The 21,766-nt window shown below is 35.1% G+C and overlaps 2 protein-coding genes and 2 non-coding genes across 4 annotated transcripts; 1 reads left to right on the top strand and 3 right to left on the bottom strand.

Moving 5' to 3' along the window:
- Positions 1–1,642: 1,642 nt before the first annotated feature.
- Positions 1,643–6,718, bottom strand: LOC106877470 (60S acidic ribosomal protein P0). Its single transcript, XM_014926376.2, has 9 exons — positions 6,604–6,718; positions 4,645–4,741; positions 4,232–4,331; positions 3,679–3,754; positions 2,783–2,870; positions 2,435–2,690; positions 2,175–2,251; positions 1,947–2,087; positions 1,643–1,844 (listed from the first exon to the last, which is right to left on the bottom strand). Exons 2-9 carry the CDS (start codon positions 4,696–4,698, stop codon positions 1,674–1,676), a joined length of 963 nt encoding a protein of 320 aa, XP_014781862.1. The 5' UTR covers positions 4,699–4,741; positions 6,604–6,718; the 3' UTR covers positions 1,643–1,673.
- On the bottom strand, positions 4,397–4,608 carry LOC128247470 (small nucleolar RNA SNORA73 family). Its single transcript, XR_008263842.1, has one exon. It is a non-coding gene; the product is annotated as a small nucleolar RNA SNORA73 family (small nucleolar RNA).
- Positions 5,948–6,183, bottom strand: LOC128247471 (small nucleolar RNA SNORA73 family). Its single transcript, XR_008263843.1, has one exon. It is a non-coding gene; the product is annotated as a small nucleolar RNA SNORA73 family (small nucleolar RNA).
- Positions 6,719–15,356: 8,638 nt separating the features above from the next.
- LOC106877468 (peroxisomal ATPase PEX6) lies at positions 15,357–21,766 on the top strand. The gene has a single exon (XM_014926374.2). It carries the CDS (start codon positions 15,557–15,559, stop codon positions 18,893–18,895), a length of 3,339 nt encoding a protein of 1,112 aa, XP_014781860.1. The 5' UTR covers positions 15,357–15,556; the 3' UTR covers positions 18,896–21,766.

The raw sequence follows: 21,766 nt of genomic DNA, 5'->3' as shown, positions 1-21,766 counted from the left end.
TTCACTGTATAGTTAAATTAAGCTTGTGAAAATATTCCAAATGAAGCTATTACTGTTCAAAAGTGAAAGCAATGAAGGATTGGTCAAGATCTTAAGGGCTGCAGTCTGTAAGGTTTTGTTATAAATGCAAAGTTTGTAAGTGAGCAATTTTCTCTCATTGTTGTAATCCATGTTATGGCTTAGCCATATTCTCTTACTCGTTTCAGTCATTTGACTGCAGCCATGCTGGAGCACCACCTGTAATCGAGAAAAAAATTGACCCCAGGACTTAATTCTGTCTCTTTTGCCAAATTGCTACGTTACGTAGACAAACACCAGCATCGGTTGCCAAGCTATGTTGGAGGGACTAGCAGACACACACGACAGGCTTCTATCAAGCACAGACACATAATATATATTTACATATATATATATATATATATATTATATATATACACAATGGGCTTTCATTTTCTGTCTACCAAATACACTCAGAAGGCTTTGGTTGGCCAGAGGCTATAGAAGACACTTGCCAAAGGTGCCACAGTGGGACTGAACCCGGAACTATGTGGTTGGTAAGCAAGCTTCTTTATTTCATATTTGCCATAAAGGCATTACAAAGAGGGGACGAACAAGGACAAACATAAAAGGGGTGAAGTAGCTGTATTGATTAAATACTTACAATTTTAAATATACAATAATAATTTCATATTTACAATGTTCGATTAAAGCATTGCTCATCACAGATGCAATTTGTAATGGCTTTCCTGAAGGATAGGCATCCAACCACCAGGGTAGAGCCCTTGCTTTTTCTTTCCCTTGTTTTTGGCTTCAAGCCACTTACCAGACAGCCATTCCTGCACCTATGAACTATTATTATGGATAGCAAGTACAACTTCAGAATAGTAACTCCTGCTTTTAGCTACTTTGGACTTTCCATTTACACTGACGTAACATCCACTAGTCACACTATTTCCAATTCAATAGAAAGCGAACCAAATTTTTAAGTATTCATCCATGTTTATATTGGTTTCATAAGTAAACAGCAATAGAACCATAAGCCCAAATTGCTTAGTGTAAAGGCAATCTGTCAGCCAGCTTTGTAGTTTACTGTCAACTTCCTCTTTCTACGTTAAAATTGCAGAATGTTTATGGAATCCTGATATATCCCAAACAGCACCTCCAATTACATAGGGAGGAGTGTGTGTAGTCATGCATGTGCATGGCTCAGTGGTAAGAGCATGTCTCAACCAGGAGGGTATTCAATTTCCATACCAGGGTGTGTCATATTCTTAAGACACTTATTTCAAGTTGTTCCAGGTCACCCAGCTGTAGAAATTGGATGCAATGGTGATATCAAGATGTATATTTGTACTTCAGAGGTGAACTTTCATTCACGACCAAAGGGTTTTCAATATTTTTGTGCAGTTTAGAAGCTAGTTTTAGCAGCAATAGTTTCATTCTTACTTCAAAGCACTATTAGCAAATAACTACCAGTCTTGTGAAACCCATACACTATACAGGTCCTCAGTCACCATCAATTCAAAAAATACTTTTCCACTGCCGAGATGCGTCTGTCACTAAGAAAACTAGATACAAGAACAGTTTATCAACCATTACTTATAAACCACATTTGAATTTTGAAAAAGAACAAAAAACCCAATTTAAGATGAAGGTGATGTTTATTTTCATCTTTAATCAAACAAGCCAAGACCCATATCCTCGTCAGACTCTTCTTCAGACTCCACTTTTTCTTCCTTCTTTTCTTCTGCTGCAGGGGTAGATGGAGCTGCAGCAGCAGTAGTAGCAGCACTTGCTGCCAGAGCAGCTGCCATCTTTTCAGGATCTGATAACAACTCTTTGATCTGAAAATACAAATCATTTTCATATTATCATCCAATAAAAACATGTAATATTGACAGATTTACCAAGTGAAAAAAAAATATAAAAACTCAAATGTAATATACCTCTTTTGCTTCTTCAAATTCAATATCTGTTTCCAAAGATATAGCAACCAGATTTTTGAAGCCATTGACAAGAAGATGTGGTATAGAAGCCAAAGTTGGATACCCAATAGCCAGAGACAAGCTGGCAACATTTGTCACACCCTGCAAAGAAAATATATTACTTGAATATCATGATGAAGGCAGATTTGAACATTCTGCAAGGAGTTTATAAATGAGAAAAGTACTTACAGACATGAACTTCTTACGGATATCATCATCAGTAATGTCCAATACACCAGGTGCAAAAACAGTTCCAGAGTCATACACTAGTATAGAAAATTTTAAAAACATTAAATATAACAATTAAATATAAACCAGACAGGACACTAATAAATAAATATAGCCCTTAAGTCAGTGGACAAGAATCTACATAGCTTTCAGTAGAGCGAAAGTCATTCTTTTTTTTCATCATTCTTGAGGGCTGCAAAATAAAATAATGCCCAACCTACCTTGCTCAATGACCAAACCATATGAAAATGGTGAGATGTTCAACATGTTCAGCAATGTAGCCTCGGAAGCACCAACTTTATCAGCTTCCTTTATCAAACGGACATCATTCAAGATTTCAATAGTACCCCTGGAGATTTTTGTTGGGATAGACAAAGCTTGGAAGAAAGAAGTCTTTTCAGGACCAAGAGCTGTATTTTGAGCAGGTATCAACACATCACAAGGAGCAACAGCACCAGCACGAGCAGGAGCTTTCACCTATAAATAAATATCAATTTGTCAGTAGCGAGGGGAGAAAAAAAAAATCAAAATTAAAGCTCCATATGTAGATGGAATGAAAATCAACTAACCTTGTTATTCAGCAATCTATCCCTGATATCAGCCAAGTCATTCTTAGTGAACACAAAACCAACATTGTTCTTAATGTGTGGTAGCAACCTACAACAGACAAGTTTTTGTTTAATAACCTAAATATTAAGGCAATTACTAAACACTATTATCAAGCAAATCTTGTATAGGTGCTCATTTTATATTACTATACACATCACCCTCTTAAAGACTCATCTTAGAACTGCAGCCATGCTAGGGCAACACAGGGCTTAGTCAAACAAAATTGACCTCAGTACTTATATCCAGCTTTTTTTTTTATTGGTTGTTAGGTGTGGGGGGTGAGCAAGATTGACAGTCATCCACTTTCCCATTGAGGAATGGGTAGAACAAAATTACACGTGGATTTTCTACAGCCACCCTGCCTGTCACCAGTCTTCAGTTATTTCCCCATAGCTAAGATGAATTTTCACAAGAGATTGGGAATGGACACTGCATGCATAAGTGACATTTACAGGCATGAAACACCATGGCTAGCTTCTCCAGTCTGAAAGCTTTGACTGGTCCAATGCTATAATAGAAAAAAAAACGAGTGAAGCCAGCATCTGCATTTAAAACACTTCACTAAATGTTATATTTTTCAATAGTTGCATAAATATTTATTTTCTGTGATCAGAGATACCATTGTTTAATTACACGTCCCTATATAACAAAAGGGGAAAAAAAAATTAAAAAAAAGAAGAATTGTATCACTTATGGGGAAGTTGTAGTGTCCAGTATGAAAGATACTACAAGGCAAAAAGTGACCGATTACTATACCAGTCCAAGATTGCTTCTGATCAAGAATAACCCAAGCAACATTTGAATCTAAACTGGCAATATACATACCTCATTTCAGTGGAAAAGATTTAGAACTTACCTTTCAAGGGCTGCATTGTGCTCCAAATGACCTCTTATGGCCTTTCTCATCATTGTGTTTTTACCCATGAGGACAACTGAATGTGATTAAAAGAAAATTAGTCAGTACAGTAATATCAACAGCATGCTGAAATACTTAGTATTCAGGGGTGTTCAGACAGCCATACTTGGCTACATTTTGTCATAGCGTCCAGCAAACACTAGTGGGTTCAACCTTTCGGTAACTAGTGCCAAAGAGCCGAACGCTTAATAGCAGTTACTTCATCATCACACCTCAAAATTTATATCCAATTTAATGTTCATTTTTCCTTTTAGATTAAATGAAATTCGTTGAGAATTATTAACATTCTTCCCGTCACCAAGCCACACTAGTTTCCAAAAATATTTCTCAGTGACCAACAAGATGGGTTTCAATGAAAGATTGGAAACGAACAACACTATTTTTATTTGTGACACGAACTATCACGCCACGTCATAGGACACATGAAATTGAACCGAAAACGTGATTGAGACTCGAACAAAAAACAAAATGAAGCTATTTAAAATTTTCTCACCTGCATAGCCCCTGAGTGACATACGGATGGTCTGCATCTGCCTGGAGCCAACATTGTCTGCATTGACGATGAAGCATTTTGGATATTCATTAAGCAATTGCTGAAAGAAAATGAAGACTTTAAAATACTGATCATCTATAGTCATAAACCGACAAGACTTGATAAAACTGTACCGAGTATGGTCTCACTCCCCAGTAATAGTCAAAGAGACTATGAGAAGTTATGGAATATACTTTGTTCAAGTCCTCACCCGACTTAAGCAGCCAGGGGACAAGATTTATTTCCGACATGGTGGAATGGGATTTCACTGCACGTAAAGTCAGCTCCCGTTTGCCACTTACAAGATATTTTAGCAATGATCCTATAAATCACGTCGGTAAAGTTAAACGCTTACATTAAACAATTATACTTACAATGATCTTGATGAAATAGTTGGCTTTCCAGGTTGATTTATCTTCCTTGACCATCTCGGTGGATCAGGGACTGCACCACAGCAATTTAAAGATAAATCTGAAAAGAAATTTTTTAAACCATTATTGTAGTTAGAAAAAAAAAAACCTTAAACGGAAAAAGAAGTTGCGTTTAATATACTTTTGGCCTAATGCAGTTTCGTAGCTCCAAAACTATACTAAAACCTAAAACTTCTTACAATGCTGTTTCTTTTCTTTGGTAAATGATCAGCTATACACCTTCTGAAGGCATAAAAAATTACACTATACTTACCGAAAATTGATATCCGGAAAAAAACAATTTAACTATTAAGATAGCTGTTCCACTTAAAATGGAATTTTTTTCAAGCTTTTGCATCGAGAAATTTCACCTCGTGTATGAAGGGATATTCTGAAAACCCGCCAAAAGATTGAGGCCATTTAAATTAACTAAACTCTCAAGAAGTGCCATCAACAGTACAATGCAGTTGTTCGAATAGCTGCTATTTGCATCTTAAAACACTCACCTTTTTGTTCCACTCCATCACGACTCGAATTTAGAAATGTACAGCTTCAAGGAGATTAAGAGAAGCGTAGAAAATCGTTGACTAAGTGAGGCTTCTTGCGAATTCAAATTACTCGATCGGGAAGAGCTACGTTATCCCTGTCCATTCAAAATTTAACCCGCACAATCAGGTGTCTCGGTTGCACTTTGCAATTTTAATATCGAAGCGTAAATATATACATGATACCGGCAAGAATGAATAGATACATATACTATATGCGTTTTATTGTCCATGCTTAATACAAGTGAATGGTTCATGATTGGGGGGAGGAATATATTTAGCTGCTCTTAAAGAGTTCATTCACATGGCTTAAATAGAATTTCTAGAAAAATTAATTAAGTGTACAAATACACTTTCTCTACATACCTAGAGTATACACTATAATTAGCCTTAAAATAAATAGCATACGGTTTGAAAAACAATTTCCGACGAAATAACCCACGTAAGCAGCCACCCGCCATAACGCACGTGGCCCGGAATCCATCACACTTTTACCTAGTCATTGTTGAATTTTAATCTACTTTATCGAGAATATATTAATCTTTATATTCGATTTTTAAAAAAATATTTTCTTTACTTAGTTCTTAGAGGAACGATCCAATTTATCAAATTACAATAACAGCAGAAGAAATGAACTATTAACAAACAAGTCTTGATGAAAAAATAAATATCCCAGAGAATCCTGTAGGCTTTCTACCCAAGAAAGTAGTATTTATAGATGGAACTGTACCGAGTATGGTCTCACTCCCCGGTAATAGTCAAAGAGACTACGAGAAGTTATGGAATATACCCTGTTCAAGTCCTCAGCTGGCAAACCAGGGGACAAGTATTTATGTTCGACATGGTGGAATGGGATTTCACTGCACAAAAAAACTATACTCCGAAGAGTACAGTAAAGTCAGCTCCCGTTTGCCACTTTACAAGACTATTTCAGCAATGATCTTGTAAATCACGTCGTAGCCATTTTAGCCAACAGACTAAGTCTAAAAGATATATATATATATATATATATATACATAGAGAGAGAAAGATGTATATATATATATATATATATATTATATATATCTATATATATATATATATATATATATAAAGAGAGAGAGAGAGAAAATTGTCCTAGATATAATATATATAGACAATTTGGAAAGATTTATAAAGTACTAAAAATTTGGAGAACTTTCGTTAAGTAGAAGCATCCCATGCTTATATCCATTCATACCAACTAGGCTGCCCTCGTGTAATCATAATCTAATATCATCCGCTAACCCATGATTAAATCATCGACAATTTTGCAGTTAAAAGCAAATGATGAATACAAGTTGTACTTCTTTAACAGAAAAAAAGATCGAATGGACTTAAATTTAAAAAATGCTCTCACCTGAGAATGTACAATATGCCGCCTGTTAAAACAGTATGGCAACTAAGAGGTGGATTACGGACGGGGCACGTTTTATATAGTCTTGGGTTATACTGCCATCTACCGACAAAATACTGAAAATAAGGGGAGCTAACTCCCATCTTGGGAAATAGGTAATATATTAATTAAATCGTTTGTAAGTACTATATTCAAGATAATAAAGTCATTTTATTTGAGACATTAATGTCTTGTTAAAGTTAATTACTAATGTGTCGGAAATTATACAATGTGCCCAAACCGCACTTTGTTGGATTTCAACTTTTGTTATTTGGAATTTTCATAAAATTCTTTGCGAATTTGTATTTTATACACGGGAATTCACAAAACTATGGAGAAAAATTTTTATCTTAGAAAATTTTTCGAATTTTTGTTTTTTAAATCACAGTCCAAAATACGACTTTATAGCTTAAATCCCAAGAACAGACCATTAAATGTGTTTATGGGAAGAAATATATCGAAAAACATGAATACGTCAGACTGACAAACAAACGAGAGTATGGTGGTCATGAGATGTGCTAAAAATAACAGCTAAATAGCCCTTAAATGACGCGGCAATTTTTTTTTTATTTTGGCTTTTGCATAATCATATGAATTTCCGTGTGTGGAATACAAATTCGCAAAAATTTCCTAAAAATTCCATAAAATAAAAAAAAATTACGAGGGGATTATATCCCATGCGTTAAGTAGAAATCCGCCTAATTCTCTTTTCTCTTTTGTTTCAATCATTAAATTGCGATCATACTGGGACACCGCCTTGAAGGGTTTTAGTCGAATAAATCGTCCCCAGAACTTCTATTTTAAGCCTAGTACTTATTTTATCGTACTATTTTGCTGAACCGCTAAGTTATGGGACTTAAACACACCAACACCTATTGTCAAGCGTTGGTGAGGGACAAACAGACATACACATACCTGTAAATATATAATAGCACCACCTGGTGGTGCTATTAAGTTAGATATGGCCTGGGCCTATACTGGCCGAAACCTATGAGTTATTTAAGTTACATTAATGAATATATATATATATATATATATATATGTTTATTAAAAAGCAGCAAAAATATCACTGGTTTGCCCTACAATTCGACTTCACTTCGATACTCTTACATTTGTACATCAACAACCTGTTTGCCATCATCACCAACAAATACCACTCCAATGTAAATTATACCATTTTCCATTCCTCTATAATTACTCGAGCTTTTATATGCAATGTTGACACCTCATACTCCATTTCACAATATTGTATCAATCTCTCCTAAACACGAACAGCTCACAACTAGAACCCTCAAGGTCATTACAAATTAATGAGTCTCATAATCACTGAAGATCTCTCCTAAAGTATTCATCTACTAACAATTACAAATCCATTACAAAGCTTGGGTGAATCCCCAATGCAGTACATCCCACCACTCCACAAAAAACATACCTGACTGATTGGTATTAAAATCACTCGCCAACACATTTCAGCTTATAGTCCACAGAAGTGTTGTCCACTGTGTTTCAACAACTTCCTCTAGTTGACATCCACTAACTTGCAGCCTCTAACCCCATCACTTCTTATACATGCCTACACTTCATTCTTACCATCAGTTCCCCCACTCTTGTTAGTATTCACCTCATATTCTTTCTATTTTGCAATATCTAATCCCACCCTCATCATCTTATCATCCATCCCTCCATCACTCTCCTCTCTACTATGTTATTCTGCTACTGTAAAAAATGAAAGCAGAACCTGTTACTATATACCATCTCATATCACAATTTCTGCATTGCTAGTCACTGCTCCCTATTCTCTGCCAGCTGCTATTCATTCGTTGTCTTTATGTACCCACCTCTGTTCACCATTCATTACATTCATCTCATATATATCTGACCTACTTTTTCCCATGTTTATATTAGCTGAAACTCCTCTTATACTCTTACAACCTTACTCACCACTTAACTTGATTTTTCTGCCTTCAACTGTCTTCTATACTACATCTCTTGGACTTGTCTGATTGACACTTAAGCCTCTCTCATCCGCCTATGTAAAATACAAGGTAGCCATGAATCTTCTCCACAGACATTAAACCTGTTCTTGCTTCCCCATCATACTTTAATCTCTCAATACCTTGCTTAAGATCCACTTTATCTCTTTTCCTTCATCTCAGTCATTAGAGCACTTCAGTCTTGAGTTACAAGGTAACCTCATTAACTGCTGGCACCACAAAAAAAAAAAGTCAAGTAAACTCTGTAAAGTGATTGGTGTTAAGAAGGGTGTCTAGCCATACAAATCATGCCAAAACTGGAACACTAGGGCAAGACATAGTCCTCTAATCCATTGAATCTTGTCAAACCAACCAACACATGCTGGCATGGAAAGCAGATATAAAATGATGATGACGACGACAGTGACCTTTATTCTTTTGTGCTTGGCGTCTTGTACCGCATTCATTTCAGCACTATTAACTTGTCTTTCCTCCTTTCATCTCCTGTATTGTGTCCCTGCCACCTCCACCCCCAGATTTAACATTAACCACTACACCCAATCCTTTCTTCTCAGCTCATCTTTTCCCTGCAGCCATTAACTCACAGAGAAATATTAACCTTACCAATCTCTAAGACTCTGTGATGATCATGGACACAGTCTTATCAATCAGAGCAAACCAGAAATTAAAATAAATCAATAAATAAATGAAGAGCTGTGCTTCTATCTGACCACCAACATTTCATATATTTCAGCCATTGTATCAGATATATGAAAATGATTAACCACTAAATGATGGCAACAAACATTACAAAAATAAGAGTACCATTGAATTAGATAATGTAGGTCTTCATTACTGAAGGATCAAAGTTGAACTAGGGCTGAATATAACAACAATTTTTTAAAGCCATGCAACAATGTATGACTTCATCATTTGTTCAGTCTGCCATTTCTTCTGTCATTTTTTGTTGATAGGGCTGGCCCTAGGGTTGCTGGCACCCAAGCAAGCTGAACTTTGGCATGTACAAGCTGATGATCATGGAAATTTCTTTGTTTGTTACACCCCCCTTGGTGCCCCCTAGCACATAACACCCAAGGTGACTGCCTGAGTTGCCGATACCTTGAGCCGGCCCTGCTTGTTGACACACATCACATCAGGGACAATGGTGATACAAAAGTTATCTATTGTAAAGAAAATGTCATACATTATTAAAGTTGTCTAGAAGTTGCATTATTTCAGTTATATCTATCACTATTAGCCCAAAAAACCCACCCTCCAGGTGAACTTTTTGGCTGACTCTGCAAAAGGCTGTCAGGCCTTTGGCTTAAAGTAAAATTGTAAACCTGAAGAACCTATAACAAAAAAAGAAAACATGAGATCTCATCAACATTTATTTTTATTTCCATATGAAATTTATTGTGTGGAAATTTGTCTTGTCAAAACTCGACCTGATCTTCTGGTCCTGCAAATTTTTCGTGATTTGTCTAGTCTAAAACTACACCCAATCATGTCAAAACTTTATTGGATCTTTTCTCACTGTTTCACAGGGATCCACAAATATTTGCAATTCTGGCTTTTGACTTTTTTCGAGATATCACTTCTCCTCACTTCCAATCTTTTCTTGCCAGCTTTCTATCTTGATATTGATAAGCACAATTTTTATAACATCGTTTCACAAATTCTAATTTGACTTTTAAACACCATTTGAAAACAAAATTATGTTGGCTCATCATATAAAAGTTTTTCTTCTTGGAGAATGGATTCAATATGAAGAAACTGACTATTACTTCATGTTCTATGTGTTTCATCTATGGAAAAGATTTGATCAATAACATTGTTACTCAGAGGCATTTCATCCTAAACCAACATGAAGAGTGCTTTACTGCATAAGCATTTATAAAAGTTAAAGGAGTTCCAAAGATGTTAATTGCTCTTACTGCTTGTCATCAATTTTCTTGATAGGTTAAACATTTCTCCAAAGAATATTCAGCTTCTTTGTTCTCTTTACCTCTACTTCCATTGTTACTCTACATAGTTCACATTTTGATGGTTGTAAGAACTAAGGTGTTGTAAGGTGGTACAAATTTGTATCACAGGTGGATGCACCAAAGTAAAATAGGCAAAAAACTCCTAGAGTTACTCTGATTCCAAATATGTGCTGTTCATTGAGATACATCTCAGGGGCTAAGTGTATAAACCAGGAAACCATGTGAACACACAGAAATTCACATTTATTAGTATTGGTAGAAATAGACAACTAACACATCAAAGTATATTTAAAGATTTAAAATATTCAATAATGAACGTAAATTGTTGGGATCCATATTGTACAGTAATACCAACATTTGGTACATCAAGTGAAATAAAGCTATTAGTCTTACTTACATACAGTGAAATAAGTGAAGTGATGTACTAGCCTACAGTAGAATGATTAAGAAAAACTAAACAACTTGATTGATGTTATCATAGTGTTGCTCACCACAACAAGCTTAGTTTTCAAATATTAGTCAGCATTTCCATTCTTCATTTGTATACAGTTGATTCTTGTACTGAATGTTAATACAAAATTCATTTTATTTCAATGATTGAGTTATAACTTGCTCTAAGACTTTGTTATTAAACATGGGGGTGAAGTAGGTCTGTTCTCTACCCACTCTAGAACTGTGAAGGTCCATCATCTAGTGGTTAGGGTGATGGGCTCACAATCATTAGATTGTGAGTTTCTTTCATACTCCAAGTGGTACATTGTACCATTGGTTAAGGCACTTCATTTCATGTCTCTGCTGACATTCAACTGAAAGTGAGTAGCAGTGGCACCTGGGATTAATACTGTGATGAACTGGCATCCCATTCAGGTATAGTCATGAACTATCAGCCTCTATGCTTTAAACATCTAGATAAACTCTGACCTCATAAGCCTGTAGCCCCAAACAGCTGATCTTGGCTCAATATACTAATTGCTAAATGTAACAATTGTGACTCTCTCTTTATGTTTTACAATTTTATTGAGTTTCTTAACCTGGGTGATCCTACAAGAACTTAAACTCCTGTTGATATTATTATCAGAGGCAAACATATCTAAAGCAGAAGACATATAAAATTGTAGTTGCTTGTTCAGCAGTTTTATGATCACAAATGAAATCATCATAGATGGAACACCATTGATCATTGATCAAATCTGAACTACAGAGGCTAAACAATAAAAACAATACTGTTGAAACTAAAGGTAAAAGAAATTCTGTTAAAACTGCAAGCGCTATAAGATATTTAGAGTACAGAATAAAATACGGAAGGATAAGATAATTATCTCAAAGAAAAAATGAGATGTAAACAGAATCACTGGTAAATGGTTTGATGCACATCTGAGTTAAAATCTCTTCATGATATTTGGTACACTGCAATTACCTTTTGAACAGTTATTTTTTTAACACCAGATTTTGCTTTTCTACAATCTATGCTGCCTCACAAATTGTGGCAGAACTTTCTGATCCCTATAAATGAAGCCAACATTTCAAAATTATCTAATTCACTACTTGAACCAAAATTACTCTAGATTTGCTGCCCACTAGCCTTTAATTCAAGCATCAAACTCAGACAGTATTCCTGCTATCAACCTCAAAGTATGTTCAAAAAGTAGTTCTTGTCTTTGCCAAATTTTCCAGTCTCCACAGAAACCTGTCCCAATCTTTCAGATGTACTACAATATGCCGTGTCTTCTAAATGAGTTAATGGAAAAAGATGTACCAGTCATCTCCTTAATCACTTGAATCTCTCTTCCTTCTCAGTGTCCACCAAAAATATGGCATTCGAAGTTAGATCTATTGAAAACTTGCATACATATTGGCTAACTTGACCTCAAAAACTCCAGTGAATGTTATGTTGGCTTATTTTGAATCAAGTTTCCAAGACTACACTCAAAAGGTGCTAGTTATGCGACACCAGCATTGGCCACATTTCTTCCATGAGGCCCAACACTCAAAAGGTGCTTATTACATGCCACTGGCACAGGTGCCAGTTATGTGACACTGACAACAGCCAAAATTATGGTTTCACTTGGCTTGATGGGTCTTCTCAAGCATGGCATATCACCAAAGTTTTCGGTCACTAGTCATTGTCTTGGTGAGACCCAACATTCAAAGATTATGCTTCACCACCTTGTCCCATGTTTTCCTGAGTTTTTTCCTCTTCTACAGCTTCCTTCCACTGGTAGAGATCAGCACTTTTTCACACAGCTGTCCATATCCATTTGCATATGACCAAACAACACAGTCATCTCTCTTGCACACCACATCTGATGCCTCTTATGTTCAACTTTTCCCTCAAGACATTTACACTTTGTCATACATGCACACTGACATTGCATGTCTAATGAAGCATACTGGTTTCATTTCTTTCAAGCCTACACATGTCCTCAGCAGTCACAGCCCATGTTTCACTGTTGTATAGCATGGTTGTTTGCACACAGGCTTCAAACAATCTGCCTTTCACCCTGAGGGAGAGGTCTTTTGTTACCAACAGAGGTAGCTCTCTAAACTTTGCCCAACCTATTCTTATTCTAGCAGCTGTGCTCTTGGATCATCCACCCCCACTACTGAATTGGTCACCTAGGTAGCAGAAGCTAACAACTACTTCTAGTTTTCCTACTTGACATTTGATGTAGTCTATTTTCTGTACATCTTTAGTGTTAACTGTACCTGTGCACTCTCTGCACACAAAAACTGGTTTCTCAGTTAACCTCCCTCTGATATTGCTGCACCCCTTATGTATCCATAGCTTACACCAGGTACATCTTGCAGAATTTCTACTTACACCTTTCCTACAGATCAAGCAGGGCCATCTACCTGTGGGGATTTGTGATTTGTCTGGGTCATTTACCTAAGGACATACATACATACATGCATACATACATACACACACACATAGATACACACACACACACACATACATATAAAGAAAGTTAGAAAGTTTAATTAGAGATTGGATAAGCTTCATTAAGGGATGGTAATATCAAATGAATTACTGGTTCATTACCGAGTATTTGTTGTGAATATTAATTATAATACTCATGAATAATAGGTAATTAGATAAACCAAGGTTTATATTTATTGAAGAAAAATAAGAAAATGGAGATACATCAATTAATAGGTATATTTATATACTTAGATTCTGCTTTATATAATGGTTTAATTATTACAATTATAATCTTTAAAGTATGAATCAAAACAACTCTTAGAGATCATGTTTATTTTTGCAGTTAATAAATATATTTATTAATTGATGTATCTCCATTTTCTTATTTTTCTTATATATATATATAGGTTAGTTATAAAGTCTGTTTACATAGTGAAGCTGGATGTATGTTTAACATAGGTAAATGAACTTATTCAATTAATCCACACACCGCTGTATCAATACTTTAATTATTAAAAACTTTTAAAAATTATAGCTAGGCACAGGCTTCCCAGTCACATGGTTCTGGGCAAGTGTCTTCTACTATAGCCTCAGACCAACCAAAGCCTTGTCAGTGGATTTGGTACATGGAATCTGAAAGAAGCCCGTCGTGTGTGTCTTTGTCTCCCACCACTGCATGACAACCGGTGTTAGTGTGTTTACGTCCATGTAACGAGCAGTTCGGCAAAACAGACCGCTAGAATAAGTACCAGGAAAAAAAAAAAACAAGAAAGTATTGAATCGATTCATTTGACTAAAAATTCTTGAAGGAGGTGTCCCAGCATGGCCGCAGTCTAACGACTGAAACAAAAGTAGTAAATATTTTTTTCGTAAATTTCATGTAGACTGATATCGGTACTAGTGGTATACAAGGGTCTACATGGGTCCGACAATATATGTGAATTCTTAATTGTTTTTAATCTTGTTTTTTTACAAAATTTATTATATTTGTTCATTTTATAGTGATATATGTTAGAAATAATTATAAAACAATAGACTAAATATGTTTATTTTATTGTATCGTTAAGTCAATATTTCGGGACCCACGTCGGCCCCCTTGTATCGTTAAGTCAATATTTTGGGACCCTTGTATCCCACTAGTACCCTAATATCAATTTACGTTAAAAATAAAGCATTAGCTACACGGTTTCTCTTTTAGGTCCAGATGGACTATATGTAATCTGAACTTTTCCCCCCTTGTTTTATTTTTTTTTTTACGGAATCCCACGTTTTAGGCTATGGAGATTCCGATTCTGAAAAAAGATTTTCAAAAATTTCGATCCCCGCCCCCGGTTTTTATATAGATCCACAGGGTAAACCTAACCCTAACTCAAACCCTAACCCTAACCCTAACCCTGACCGTAACCCTAACCCTAAACCTAACCCGAACACTAGTTTTGTGAGATTTGGCTGTTATTTCTAGCATGTAAATAGCCTGCTTGGTAGGGGGGGGGGGTGAAATTTTTCAAAAACTTTTTTTTCAGAATCGGAATCTCCATAGCCTAAAACGTGGGATTCCGTAAAAAAAAATTAATAAATAAGACACACGTAAAAAAAATTAATAATAACTATTACGATTAATTATCAAAATATAGATTAGAGGTAAACTTTTAAGTTTATTTCGCAGTAAGCTTGCAGACTGAAAATACAACCGAATTCACCAGTTAAAATTTTGTTTTCAAAGAATGGAGATTTTAGATGTAATTTTGGGAGTAGAATAAAAAATACGAATTTAATTTCCTAACATTAGTAAAATAGTAATTCAGAAAAGTAATTAAAAGATTACAAAAACATTACAGACTATGATGCACTCTAGCGACAAAACAACTTAACTAAGAGGAGGTAACTCTCCTTTTTTTGCGTCATCTTTTTACGAATCGAAAATAAATTTGCTTATGTCAAGTCCTTACCAGAAATGGATCTGAAGGTGAGAGAATGCAAAATTTAAATGTTTCTTTTGTTTTGCATATTTAAATTTTTAATTAATCAAGGATATGATTATAAAAAATATGTATCAATCATCGTATCTCGGTGAATTTGCTACTCGGGAGGATAAACCACCACAACAAAACAACACTAATGTCGAGGGCGTAGATGAATCCTTTTTAACGAAACACCCACTTCATTTGAATGTCGATAAAAAAACTGCATCATCAATTCTGTCATTAGAAAATGATTGTGAATATTTTTTCATTGCTTTCCGACGTCCTGAAGTGCGGAAGAGCACTTTACCAGTAGGGGGCCTTTATTTCACCCTTCCTGACGATCAAGATATTGAGCCTAAAGTTGATGAAGACACTAATTTAGTATGTGTCGTGTTTATTGATGAAACCCTGGTTCCCCCTCCATTCCCGACAAATCGGGAGCTGGACGAAGGTAGTGAAGTAGATGAAAAATCAAACCTAATCAACTCTAAAGTCTATCTATATTGCACTAACCAGTTTTTACAACACTATGGTTGGGAACCATCACAGAATATAGTTTTCAGAAGGATAATACCCTTTCCTCTGGAGAAAGTTATATTGTCTGTTAAGGATTTAGATACGTATAAGGCATTAAAAAACTTGGATTTTCGTCATCTTCTTTTGCAAGTATGTAAACATGGTGTTTTGGTGCGGACCAATGATTTGTTCCTTGCATTATGGGTTCCTGGAAAGCTTAATTCTTCAGTACCGAACTACTTTCAACATATTGTGGTCACTGAATGTTGTCCCTTTAGACAGGGTCTACTAACAGCTAAAACTGAAATATTTACTATACATGAGGAAACTAGTGCTTCAAATCCCCGCAAGTCTCGCATGGATTGTTTGTCTAAAGACAGTTTATTCTTCTCAACCTTCTGTCCGTGGAGCAAAAAACCTAAAGACAACAGTTTAGATACCAATATAATGGTACCTGCAAAAATTGTTGGTGATAAGAGACTCAGAGATGTGATGATACGAACTGATTCAGATCAAGAATTTGATCCAAACTATATTATATGCATGTCTCGAAAATTGATGTTAGCCAACAAACTATTTGACAGTAGTATTGTTGAAGTGTATTGTATTGGGAACAAAGTCGAACTTTTCCGAGAAAAAGATGATATATTTGAAAATGACTTTGAATCTTCTCCAAAAAGGACCACAATTGTTCGCTCCAAGATGGCAATGGTGAAGTGTCTAGGAAGAAGGTATGATAAATCTCGCTTTGCTTTCATTTCTCCAATTCTGCTGTTCAATATACAAGTACCTCCACAGCACCTCCCCACTACAAGTGTAGCAATTGTCATTAAGAAACTACAAAATGTTAATGGAAAGCAAACAAACGATTCCTTTTTAGATAATTTGAAACTCTGGAATATAGTGATTGCCAAAAAGGTCATTTTCAGCCTAATTAAAACACCTGGTAGTGAGGATTTACCTTCAAAGGAACTTGAAAAATATTTTACATATCCTCGTCTAATGGAAAAAGGTGATATTTTCTGCATAAAAATAAAAAATAATAGCCTCTCCCAAACAGATCTTTCCTTTGAAAAGAGTTCGATTTTCTATCTTAAGGTTGAGAATATCAAACCAAACCTTGAACATGGTGATAGACATCTTGTACATCCAAAACATACAACTACAAGTCTCAAAGAAAATTATACTGCCCATAGCTTTGTACCTTATCTCCTCAATGACTCACCCCCTTACTGGTGTCAGTCTAAACCTGCTGGACTGGAATCTTATGTGGAAAACTTGTTAAGATTGATTTTACCATTTCTTAATGACACACTAGATGCAAAAGTTCAAGAAATTCTATCTCCCACTATATTAATATCTGGTCCTAGTGGTGTTGGCAAGACAACTGTAATTGATGCCGTGGCAAGAACATTATGTCTGCAGGTCATCAAAGTAAGCTGTCAAGATCTCAGCAGTATGTCACCATTTACTATGATTGAGAAAATTAAAAATATTGTTCGGACGGCAAAAGAATATTCCCCATGCATTCTAGTATTGAAAAACTTGGAATTTTTGGGTCGCTCAGAAAAGCATAGCATTGATATGAAGATAGGTACGTTTTTTGTCGATATTCTGCAGCAAGCTAAGCGATATGCTTTAGATTATCCTATGTTGATTATTGGGACCACTGAAAATATACAAGAATTGCAACCTAATATTCCAGAGGGATTTCTACATCATATGAAAATGCAAGTTCCTTCTGAAGCTGAACGTGCAATTATATTCACTAATTTGACAGAAGATGTATACTTTTCTGGTGATGTATCATCAACTTACATCAGTCGGCGTACTGCAGGCTATGTGTTAGGGGATATAGTTGATCTGGTGAAAAGGGCACAAGCGGAAGCCTACAAACGAGTGACTGATTTTGTGGGAATTAAAGACAAAAAATGGCATGAGACACATAACGATCTTTGTACTTCAGGTGTAGTCATACAACATTGTGATTTTGAAAATGCACTTGATAGTTTACAGGCCTCACAAGCAGATGAATTAGGAACACCTAAAATTCCCAAAGTTAAATGGGAAGATATCGGTGGTCTAAGTGATGTAAAACAAGAGATTTTAGACACAATTCAGTTGCCTCTTCTGCGTCCTGAACTTCTAGCTGCTGGTCTGAGACGTTCTGGAATACTCTTACATGGTCCACCAGGGACAGGAAAAACATTGATTGCCAAAGCTGTTGCAACAGAATGTTCTTTGAATTTTTTCAGTGTCAGAGGACCTGAACTTATGAACAAATATGTTGGACAAAGTGAAGAAAATGTACGCAAAGTATTCCAACAAGCTCGTGATGCTGCACCATGTGTTATCTTTTTTGATGAACTTGACTCATTAGCCCCCAATAGGGGTCGCAGTGGAGATACTGGTGGTGTAATGGACCGTATCGTTTCACAGTTACTTGCTGAGCTTGATGGATTACACAAGTCAAATAATGTATTTGTTATTGGTGCAACAAATCGTGTTGATTTACTGGATCCTGCACTGCTGCGACCTGGCAGATTTGACAAAGTTCTTTATATGGGTGTTTGCAAAAGCAAAGAGTCACAACTAAAAATACTTCAAGCTGTTACAAGGAAATTCAAACTTGGTAATTTCTCACTGAAGTCTATTGTGGACAAATGTGATACAGATTTGACTGGCGCTGATTTTTATGCCTTAGCATCAGATGCTTGGATGAATGCCACAAAAAAGATCATTCAAAAGTTAGAAGTTGGTCGTGATGTAGATACATCCAAAATAACTGTTGAAGAGACTGATTTTTTGGAAGCTTTAGGAAATCTAGTTCCATCTGTATCTGAAAATCAACATGAACGCTATAAAAATCTTCAGAATACATATGCTACTTAAACTCTTGACTTTTTTTTGGAATATATATGCTATCTGAGCACTGTTGTCAAGTATTGGTAATTGAAAAAAAAAAATAAGATCTTTAATCAAAAACATTTATGAAACAAAATTCTGAATATATGAAATTCATTCAATTTCGCTATTTATTTTAAAAATTCATCTTTTTTTTCTTCTTTCATATTCACACATCATTGCTCGACATAGACCTGATTGCATTATTGCACTGTGTACTTGCAACAGAAGTGTCTATTTGTTCCAATAGTTGATATATAGGTTTCAACTGCTGAGAATTTAGCTTAATTGTTCAGTTCCTTTATGTGATTTTCAACTTCTTTTATAGCTTGTGAATTTATTTCAACTATGAAATACTTTACATCATGAGTTATGATTAATATATTCTACCCTACATTGTAAACCATGAAGAAATACAAGTATCTTTTCTTTTAAACAAAATGAGCAAAATCTTTTTGTGTGAGTAATGTGTGTGTGCGTGAGAGTGTATGTATTTGCATATTGCAAACAGGTACAATCCTGAACAGGTCCATCCACAAAAACCTCCACCTTATGCACCAAGAAGAAATATTTCTGTAAAACAGTAGCAACAAATGAGACTGATGATTAACTTCCAGTCCAGTTGCATATGATGAAGGGAAGTAAAATCTTTCCCTGTCCTTGGTTAAGACACAAGTTTCTCAAAGTTAACATTCCAAGATGATTTCATATAAACTTCCAAATGTGAGGCACAGAGAATTAAGGAATCTTTTCTAATTGTAGATAATATAGAATCCCAGTGTCTAGCAGGATCTGATTGTTGCTGGATCACTCTAGGCAACATTTAATTATTGCAGTTATTTTTGCCAAGATGCTCCACTTGACTAATGACAAATAGTAAGGAAAAGAGGGTAAATAAACTATTGTATCCAGTTAAAAATTTCTCAACACTCATGGTGAAGAATGTGTACAGAATAGATAAGTGAGAGTAATAACAGAATATAGTTTCAGTTTTCAAATGAATATATATATATAGAGAGAGTAGTGGAACCATTAGTGGATCAAAGAAAATATCTTCTGGTATTTAGTTAGGGTTCTTTCCTCTGAGTTCAATTTCACATCATTGTGGGATTGATAAAATAAGTACCAGTCAATTCTTAGGTCTGTTGTTATCAACTGTTTTAGCTCCTCTTCTTGAAAGAAATCAATGAAGCTGACCACCAGTTGATAGATAACTCAGATAACTGATAGAAGAAAACCCAAGTGATTGACTCTGTTTATCTACATTAGATCACGAATAAATTAATAGTAATATATCTATCTCTTTCTCCCATTTTCTGTGTGTGTGTACATGCACACATACTAAAGGCTTTTTAACCCAATAATTACACATTATTATTTATAGCTTTGTATGCTTCAAGTATCACTATTCCAAAAGAATTATTTAAGATCTCTTGAAGTTTCTAAATTCTTATGATGTAAATATGTGTATGTGTGTATATATATGTATGTATGTATATGAGGGTGTGTGGCCTAGTGGTTTGGGTATTGCACTCACAATCACGAGATCATGGTTTCAATTCCTTGATCAGGTGGTGCATTGTATTCTTGAGCAAAACTTTTTGACACCTGACATGTGGCACACTTGTGCACCTGTAAAGGCAAGGTCAGCTTGGATGGAGTGAGCTAATGTACAGCACAAACATCTCATCACTATAAACGAATCATCTGTGCAGGTTGTTCAGCAAGAGACTACCATCATATATATGTGTGTGTGTGTGTGTATATATGTTTACACACACACTCTCACTCACTCACTCACACACACACACAGAGTTTAGTTTTAAGCATGCTTTGCATCTGTCAATTTCAATTTGTGCTTTTGAATATTCTCAGTGATAAATAAATGAATGAATGTCTGCAAGTTATTTATTCAGGTTTAATTCCAAGTGCAAATGTTTGTTTGAAAATGCATGGAAGGAATGAGTGGAACAAGATGACAGGTGATATTGCACCTTTTGCCAGAGGGTGTGTTTCTGTGATATATATTTTCTCCTTAAAAATCACTTACAGTACTTTGCAACAGCAACATATTAAACCATATTTTCTCTCTCTTTTGTCATTATGTTCGTTGTGTTTCCTTTATGAGTATTTTTCTTATATCCCTTTTCTTTTTTTCTTTAGGGAGAGAGAGAGAGAGGTTTTTTTTTTTTTTTTGCATTTTTTAGCTACCATATGATTGTTTATCTATAATGTGGTGTTTTGAAAAAGTATAAATTGTTCAATCAGTATATTTTTTATGATAATTATAAAAGAGGAAAATAATTGTAAAAATAATTGCTGAAACAAAAGAGAAAAAAAAAACAAATATACTTTATGTATTGAAAACAGTAATGCTCTAAAACTTGTTAATGTTATGTCATAAATTAACATTGCATTGTCTACCTAAAATATAAGGCCTTTGTGCCTGGTAAAAATTTTTAAAAAGCAGCATTAAACAATAGTGAGTATTATATATTAGAATATATTCTAAGAGAACCTAAGTCTGCAGTCAGTTTTAATTCCCAAGTGTAGACATATGCCTCCAAGACTGTTAAAATGAATATCACATGATCTCATTATTATTCTTCTCTGTAAAGCTGAGGCCTTGTGTCTGTGGTGTAAGAAATCAATATTAAACATGACTGTCACTAATAAATATTACCATGATAACACTGGTTATTGTAAAGGAAAAAAACAAAAACAAAAACAAATAAAAAGCATAACTGATTAGCATGTATGAGAGATTCTATCATCTATGTTATCTTTCATAGTATTTTCTGTATTGTATACATATGCAAGTATTGAAGAGATCCAAATAATAAATCTACTTAAATTTAA

Source organism: Octopus bimaculoides, chromosome 3 (genome assembly GCF_001194135.2).
Source record: "Octopus bimaculoides isolate UCB-OBI-ISO-001 chromosome 3, ASM119413v2, whole genome shotgun sequence".
Taxonomy (NCBI): Eukaryota; Metazoa; Mollusca; class Cephalopoda; order Octopoda; family Octopodidae; genus Octopus; species Octopus bimaculoides.
The sequence above is the reverse complement of the archived record's forward strand: the minus strand, read 5'-3'. Positions and strand labels throughout refer to the sequence as shown.

Coding starts and splice junctions, on each gene's coding strand:
- LOC106877470 (XM_014926376.2), bottom strand. CDS start 4,698: ATGGTCAAGGAAGATAAATCAACCTGGAAAGCCAACTATTTCATCAAG. Junction 4,332..4,644: donor ACTATTTCATCAAGATCATT/GTAAGTATAATT, acceptor ATTTTCTTTCAG/CAATTGCTTAATGAATATCC. Junction 2,088..2,174: donor TCCGTAAGAAGTTCATGTCT/GTAAGTACTTTT, acceptor TTTTCTTTGCAG/GGTGTGACAAATGTTGCCAG.
- LOC106877468 (XM_014926374.2), top strand. CDS start 15,557: ATGATTATAAAAAATATGTATCAATCATCGTATCTCGGTGAATTTGCT.